Source organism: Branchiostoma floridae, chromosome 16 (assembly GCF_000003815.2).
Source record: "Branchiostoma floridae strain S238N-H82 chromosome 16, Bfl_VNyyK, whole genome shotgun sequence".
Lineage (NCBI taxonomy): Eukaryota > Metazoa > Chordata > Leptocardii > Amphioxiformes > Branchiostomatidae > Branchiostoma > Branchiostoma floridae.
The window spans coordinates 10,805,941-10,814,750 of NC_049994.1; the positions used below are offsets into that span (position 1 = coordinate 10,805,941).

Genomic DNA, 8,810 nt, shown 5'->3' on the forward strand with positions numbered 1-8,810 from the left:
TTTTTTTAATCCATTACCTACGATATGAAATCCTTACTTCTTTTTAATCCTGGGCCATCAATTTAACTGGATAGGAGACCTGGCGCATCGCCATCTTGTATATTAAGCTAAAAGAAAGGGTATGCCACCCCATAAGTATAACCCCAATGGTGCTGTAATACACCATATGACGATGAGTGACTGACTTATACCTGAATATACAAAGACACAAACCTTGGACTTTGCAGGAACAGTTTTGATTTCTTGAATCAAGATGGAGTCTGGTTTGACCATGATAACCACTGGAGTACCCGCAGTCTGAGTTAGACAGCAGATCAGCCCAGGATGGTTCAGCACTTCACTCCACTGGCACAGAGATGGACTGGTTCCTTTTCCTGCACCATTTGAACTACACACAGATAACATATTGGTGTCATGTTATAATTTTCTTAAGTAAGATGCTTCAGCATAAAACATCCAGCTGGCATTGAGTTCTTTATTCAAAAGGCAATTATCATGGAATGCCATTCATGTCTGCCATGTTATTCCAGACAAAAAATTATTTCATGAAAAAGACATTAAACTTCTTACAGTACCTCCTTTATTAAGCTTGTCACTCACCGTATTTTAACTGCATAATGAGCACCATACATTATATCTATATACAATACATTTTAAAATACATAGTGAGTGTGAGTGAGTGACATAAATACATACATGTACATTAGATAACATGCAAGTGTCACCTACAGAAGACAATCTAAACTGGTCAATGATTCTAAGAGCTGCCAAACATTTTCCTCACTTTCCTTCCTGATAGAATTTAGAGAATGGACAGACAGACAGACAACGTAATATCCCCCTTCACTTGGTGTGTACTAACAACCACATGTACTTACTACAGTCAAACCTGCTCAAGACGACCACCCAGAGGAACGGGTAAACATTAGGTCAGTTTGGACGCACATGGTTGGTTTGAAGAGTATCAACTCACAACATGCCCGAGGCATAGTATAAATGGTTTCTGTTGTGTTCAATGGCAAATAACAAGCACACGCACGCAAAGAAGTAAGTCAGCGAGGTGCTAAAATCTGACGCAAACTGGATGATTTCGGCACAAAATCATGCTACTTATCATCAAAAATCGATGATACCTCAAGCTTGACATGGTCGTAATGGGCAGGGATTTGGTCCTGTGCAGTCCCAATTTTTGGTCGCATAATGCTTACGTCATTGGGGAAGATTTTGGGGACTGAGAAAAATCGGCGGTAATGACCAGGTGGTCGGTTTGAAGAGGTCTTGGGTTGCTTGGGCAGGCTTGACTGTATTTTGTTTCATGTCATACCTGGCCCGTGATAACGTTTGATACCAGTGTTCCAGACCGGATGATATACTGGTATATATGATAGAATACAACATTTGGTGCATTTCACATTAAAATCTGTGTTTTCTTGAGTAGTTATAACATATGATGTAAATATTATACCCATTATTACCTTCATGAAATGTCATGGAGGTTATATTTTCACTCGTGTTGGTGTGTCTGTCTGTGAACAAGATAACTCAAGAACTGCTGGATGGATTGGTTTCATACTTGGTATGTTGGTAGGGTGTGCATGATGAAAGCTGGAAATGATTATATCCCCCCCCCCCCCACACACACAGCGACTTCCTTTGGTACTGCAGCACAACTTCTGGTTTTGCTATCTCATGTTCTGATTCTGAACAAGCTATGGTCACGATTCTGAGGTGTCACATAGCTCTTGTGCTCGGAAAGAAGTTACATAAGTTTGGGCCCCCTAGCGGCTAGTTTTGGGATAGCAGGGGCAATTTTGTCAAAAACTTCTGAAGAAGATATTTAACTCAAGAAGGGAACAACAGGATTATTGGTAATACTATATACTATTAGGTACCTCGGACAATGTTGTTCAAGATAGAATAGTAATTGTAAAGTAATAGTACATTTGCACAATTAATGAGAATATTCTATGATTATGGATAACAGTTTTTCAATGTATCTCTTGTCCCAAACACCCAAACACCGGTGCAAAGGCCTAGTGGGTAGAGTGTTCGCCCTGCATTCGGTAGGTCGTGAGTTCGATCCCCGGCCGAGTCATACCAAAGACTTTAAAATGGTACATGCTTCTTTCTCCGCTCAGCACTCAGCATTCGGGAAAGAGTATGGAAGTTGAACACACACCACTACCAGTGGACTAGCCTCCTGCTGTAGTGATTGCGTTGTGTGGCCCAAGGGCTACTGAAACGGAGATGGGCGCCGCCCTATGCGCCATCAGGCGCGGGAAGGAACTTTGACTTTGACTTGTCCCAAACATGATATGGTCTTGACATTGGGGTGATAAATAGCTTTCAGTGTCGTGACAAAGGGGGGCAAGTTTCAGACCCCCAACATTTAATTTTGGAACTGCAGGGGCATTTTTGTCAGGACACTCCAAAGAGGATAACTGCAGAAAGGAACGATTGCCATCATTTTAGGCATGCAGGTAGCTTTGGCAAAGGTGTTCATAATGACATACATGTTATGCAAATGAGGACTTAATTTACATAATTAATGAGGAAATTGTATAATTCCATTCTTTTCAATAACTGGACTGCAATGAAAGTAACACATAAAATTAATATAAATTATGTTAGGTGGAACATAAGCAGATACCAAATATTAATGAGGAGCTGATTTCATAATATATGCAAAAAATGAAAACCACTGAATGATTAATGATGGGAATTTGATACTTGTGACATGTGTAAATTAGTCAATGATGAGCATCACCATGTATACATCATGTTTACTTAATGTGTAAGTCATTTGCATAAACTTAACAAAAAAAGCTCTTAATATTTCATGGAGATAAGAGGTTGCCGAACTCTTACTAGTTATATCATATTTTCTTGGGTGGCCAGGTATAACATTTACATTTTTTCATGTATATCATCCTCTGGCCATCCTCCTACCCGTGGTTGGGCTGGTACTTTTGATTCACCATGTTGTATTAAATTATTTTATATAATATGTTATACCCACCCAAGAAAACACACATTTTTATGCGAACTACGCCAGAAGTTCTGTGTCCCTGAGCAGACAGTTGTAACAACAATTATTATACAGAATGTTGGAATGGATGTTGTTCTTTTCCACTGTCACTTTTCTGCCAATCAAACTTAAGTTAAACAAGTACTGTTGCTAACTTTCAATTGGTTGGTCCTATGCTATAAATACTACAGACATTCATTAAGTAGGACATGGAGTTCAGTATCAATGATTGTAACAACACTAACCTTCGCAGCGTCACTGGAAAGACAGGACTCAGCTCGGTCACGATTTTCTTCAGTGGAGAAATGAAGTTTTTCCCTGCAGACACAAAAATGTATTACAATGAGGAATTTTGTGTCTGAGTTTATTTGTAGGTGGTATCTCACTGCACTTGGGGCACCCGTGTGGTACTGCAGGTTTGAAAGATTACTCATCATCATCATCTTCAATACCAATACCAATAGCCCCGCAAGGGGCAACGTAGGGGAGAGTTGAGGTCCCTGGTTAGGCCAGTAGGCCTCCTGCCTGTCAAGGCAGGACTCAGAGCAATTACCACTGTACATGTGCCAGGCAATTGCAAGGCAGTCCACTTTGGAATGGTTCTAGGGAAAAACGAAAATTTATAGGCGTCTGTCATGAGCATCCTCCTAACGCCCGGTCCCAAACGGCATTAGCCTATGGGGCCCTGCTATCTAGATGCCTACCGGCCGTTATTATGATTGTCGCCACAAACCAGCTGTCAACCAATCAGAGAATAGGCTTTTCTTGGGCTTTTGGTTGTCCAAAGCTGTCTTGCAAAGGCCACTGGGAAGCTATCTGCCAACCATGATACTGTAACAGTGGTATTCAAGGACTGCTAAACCGAAGACGCCTAACGGCTTAAGCCTTTATGGCCGAACGGTTTGCACGTTCGATTTGTGATCCGGCTGCCCGGGTTCGGCGCGGGTTCGAATCCCGGGAGTCGGGGTGTTGTTTCTTTCTGTTCTTACTCGCCCCTCTGGTTGTTTCACTGGTTCCCACACCGGGAATCGAACCCGGGCCTTGGCGGTGAGAGCGCCAAATCCTAACCACTAGACCATATGGGAGACGCCTAACGGCTTAAGCCTTTATGGCCGAACGGTTTGCACGTTCGATTTGTGATCCGGCTGCCCGGGTTCGGCGCGGGTTCGAATCCCGGGAGTCGGGGTGTTGTTTCTTTCTGTTCTTACTCGCCCCTCTGGTTGTTTCACTGGTTCCCATGCCGACCCTGTGAGTAACAGGCTAGCGGATGTGCCACACAGGGATGTCGAACTCGGAGATTCGAGGACGAATCTTGAAAAGAAAAGGGGGAGTAGTGTAACAGTGGTATTCAAGGACTGCTAAACCGAAGACGCCTAACGGCTTAAGCCTTTATGGCCGAACGGTTTGCACGTTCGATTTGTGATCCGGCTGCCCGGGTTTGGCGCGGGTTCGAATCCCGGGAGTCGGGGTGTTGTTTCTTTCTGTTCTTACTCGCCCCTCTGGTTGTTTCAATACGTATTACATAGCACCATCCTCCTACGCCCGATCCCCAACGGCTGACTGCCCATATAAGGGTAAGCTCATCAATATTTATAAGCAGGGCGACGAGGAAAGTAACTGCGGGTAGGCCATGAGATAGCAGGGCCCCATAGGCTGAGTCAGCTAGCCGTTGGGGACCGTGCGTAGGAGGATGTGCGTGCGAAGATGAGTTGGTATTTTAGATGTTGACTCCCTGGGGTACCTCCTTGGGCAGGTTTGATTAAACTCTGTGTGTTTATATTTAGTAATATTATTCATACGTTTGTATAAAACAAGTGCTTTAAAAAAAGCTGTACCTTGCCGGGTAGTAGGGATTTCGTCAGGAAAAGGTACCTCGGCGCTTCACCAGTGTTCATCAGTTAACATGAGGATCACATCAAAATAATCAGAGACAACCACAGAGTTCCACATGTCGCCCCCCTCCCACCCCAATTCCTGTACGGGAAAGCTTTAGTGACTTCTCCAGCTGCCAATCCAGTCTCAAATCTATTTTTCACACAATACAAACTCTATCAAGGACATTCATAGTCACAAATGTCTTTAAAATGTACTTACCTGGCGACTAGTCCCGAAGTTTGCGGCTATTTTTTTGTTTCATGTTGTTGCAATGTACAAAGCGACACCTAGCAACTGTAGTATGAAATGCAGCAAAAATCCCCAAGTGTAGGGAAATTTACCTCATTAACATAATCTATGTCAGATAAATTATTGGCACAATAAACCGGTATTGTAAAACTTTTTGACCCACAATGAGTATGCATTATTCTTTATTACAAAATAAATTCCTTCTGATGCAATTTTTGATATATCTTTATGATAAACATGGGTTGAAGCGTAGATTTATTTACGCTGGACCACATACGTCTAAAATACAGTTTTAATACTGGCCTGCAATGTACCCTTGTCTAACTAAGCCATAAAATTGGGCAAAGAGAAAAGGGCCTTTGGAAGGGCCTTTGGAAGGGCTGGGTTAACATTGCTTGAACCATTGATCCATCGAACCATGTAAAGATCGGGCCTCATTACCTTGCCGAGCTAAGGCCCGGCAAGGTAAAAAGTGAGGCGGGTGTTCTTCCTCCTGGGACTTTACCATTTAGTGGCATGCTTGATATGGGTGTCCCACCGCAAATCGTTAGACAGTTGTACTCCAAGATAGAGGTGGGACTTGACACCGGTGAGGGCTTCTCCGCAGAGGGAGTACTGAGTTATGATGGGGTGCCTTTTATGGGTGATATGGAGGATGTGACATTTAGAGGGATTGAACGGCATAAGCCAGAATGATTTTGCCATTCTGGTAACGTATCAACATATAAAACCCGACATATAAAAACCGAGTGAGCAAAGCGAACTCGTTGGTTTTATTCGGTGGTTATAGCAAAGGACCAGGCGTTACGACACCATATACACCTCGGGGTGGGTCATTAACCCTTAATTATGTCATGCCTAGGCTGCGATAATGTTCGATACAGGTGTTCCGGACAGTGTGATAAAAAGCCGTATCACACAGGCTTCGAAGTTTAATCACACAGGCTTCTATCAAATAATTTGAACGGTTTCTGTGCACGCCAGCGCAGCGTCGTCGAAAATTCAAATACCTGATTCGGACATTGGGACATTACTGTTGAAACAATATATTATAGGGCCACAGCAAGTAAATTTTATGGATGACATGCACATTAATATTTGCCTGATTTAAGAAAAAAAACAAGGCAAATATGTTGTGTTGTAGACTAATAGTTGCACTTGTAGAAGTGGCACTAGCCAGGTAGCCATGACTGTAGTTATAGAAGGGAAACAAAAAATTTAGTTAGATAGTAAAAGTAGCCCCAATATGGAAGCCATGAGTGTAGTTGCCATGTTGGTAAGTAATACCAGTCTACCACACTAGTGTCACCTTTACTACACTAGTTCACGTCTTGAATATAGACATGAATGCCTTGTAGGCTGTGATACCATGATTCTTTGCTTAAATTCTTTTTTTTCACGTTTTTTATCTATGTTTATGAACAGGAGAGCCACTTTTTCAGCTATAATTTCTTTCACGCCATCAACCAATACTAACGTTGTGGTGCATTTATTGAAAAACACATCATCAAGAGTTGTGAGAAATTGACAAGAGCAATGATGCTGCCTGTAATTTGGCTCATATAAAGTAGAAAGACTGGCAACAGCAATTTGCCCATTTTACCGTAATGAGGAGCCGCAACGTCAATATGTTTAAGATTTATATTAGGAACTGTTACAGTTGTACCTTTGTTGTATTAAGACTGTAAGGCATCAGATGACTTAACCCAGTCATGATTCATGGTCAAATATCAGTTCTACTAGTATCAGATTAATCTGCATAATGGTATTTCAAGGAAGACAAATTTAGGTTGCTCACAGGTACACTGGTTTCTCCAAGGTATATGACATTGAATGTGTAAATCTGGTTCCAGTGTTAAAACTCACCTTGTGTGTAGGAGAAGAACAGCAGCTGCAGTGCATGGGAGTAATAGAGAGAGACACCTCCTCCACAAATCTGTCCATTGGATTCCTTCGCAAACAACATTTTAAAAACATTATACATGTATGATACTGTAACTTTTTAGTTCGTGGCAGTGCTATAGCCGAAGACTGCTACAGTAATGAAAACAGTCGAAAACCATCTACTAAGACTTGGTAAGGATGCTACAGATGCATACATAACTGTAGCTTTTGGCAGTGCTGTCGTTAATCTACCTGTATGACTACTTTGGATAATGTAGTGCTTTTCTACCACTTTCTTTCAGTCAAACCTGTCCAATCATTAGAGTGGGAAGTGGTCATTACAAAAATGTGAACAGAAAGCAACCATGAACTTATTTTACAGTACCTTATAAGTTATATACACAAAACGATAGATAAAGGAAAAAGTAAGGAACATCTGTTAAGCACTGTAAAATTACTGATCTCTTAGAAACTGCAATGTCTTTCATGTGAAGTGTTAATGGTACAGCACTATATTATTCTGTATACATGTACATGTAATATTTCAAACCATCATATCGGAGACTAATCTGATGTGCAGACTGTTTGTTGGCATACATGTACCTTTATATCTGGGTGTTTAGGTTCAAGCAGGGTGGTGATGTAAAATGGTCCATGTATAGCACTGCTTGCCCTCTCCATGGCCTTTAATAACAACACATACAGTCAGTCATTACACAGTCACTTCTGTCACATCATAACTACAGACATTTCTGTCATAAAATAATCACAGTCATCACAGTCACTTCTGTCTCAAAATAGCCACACATGGAGTCATTATTTTCACTTCTGTCACAAAACAGCCACAGTCATTAGTCACTTCTGTCACCAAATAGCCACATTGTCATTACAGTCACTTCTGTCACATGATAACCAAAGTAGAAAAACAAAAACACACTGTTATTACATAGCCACAGTCATTACAGTCACTTGTTGACTATACAATCATCAGTCACTTCTGTCACAAAACTGCACAGTCAGTACAGCCTACTTTCCCTACACGTGTGGTGTAAGGGTCCTAGAAATTCCTGTGCAAGCGCAAGTCCAGGTATGTAAGAAAATATCAAGGACATTACACAACGAACCAAGACAGTCATGTACACAGCCAGGACACAGAAAATTTTACAGGTGTGTACATTTGTAAGACACTTAGTCCCTTGAAACACGGAAATTAGGGTTTTCGTGCAGTGCTATTAGAGGAGATATTTCCTGTGTGTATCCTCCCTCCTTTCCTAGTCAGAGTGTGCCTAATGTTCATTTTGGAAGATATATAATGGACCCTACAGTCACTTCTGCCACATCATAGATATATAATGTTATCCAATGGCCTTCCTCATCGTGTTAGAGACTGTGTTTCTAATTGTGTTTCCTGGTAATTGATTACCAGTGTGTGAAAGAATTTGTAAATATGGTACATCTAAAGCAGTGGGAGACGAAACACATTTCATTTCCAAATGTTCATTCAACGAAACCGAAAGAATCACTCTGTTTAGAGAAGTCACAAAGTATTATCCCAACTTCCCCACATTGACAGACGAACAGAAAGCCACTTTTCTCTTGAAATTGCAGAACCCACAAATTTTAGAAAATGTGGGGCTTTTCGTCTCCCTCTGCTTCCAAAAAAGAAGTCACACCCAACCTGTTTAGAAATAGCCAACACTATTATTTGATTAGAATATTGTTTATGACTGTACTATGTCCACTGTCACTAAGTGTATACCAGTATAAAAACTCG

The 8,810-nt window shown here is 41.4% G+C and overlaps 1 protein-coding gene and 1 non-coding gene across 2 annotated transcripts; both read right to left on the reverse strand.

Annotated features, from left to right (window-relative positions):
• Positions 1-213: 213 nt before the first annotated feature.
• LOC118403957 (E3 ubiquitin-protein ligase UBR4-like) lies at positions 214-8,535 on the reverse strand (the record flags this gene model as incomplete). Its single annotated transcript, XM_035802855.1, is given in 4 exon segments — positions 214-388; positions 3,274-3,346; positions 7,019-7,103; positions 7,640-8,535. Coding segments are annotated over 4 exon segments (411 nt in total), but the record flags the coding sequence as incomplete, so codon positions are not given.
• Positions 4,042-4,113, reverse strand: Trnae-cuc. The gene has a single exon. It is a non-coding gene; the product is annotated as a tRNA-Glu (tRNA).
• Positions 8,536-8,810: the final 275 nt, after the last annotated feature.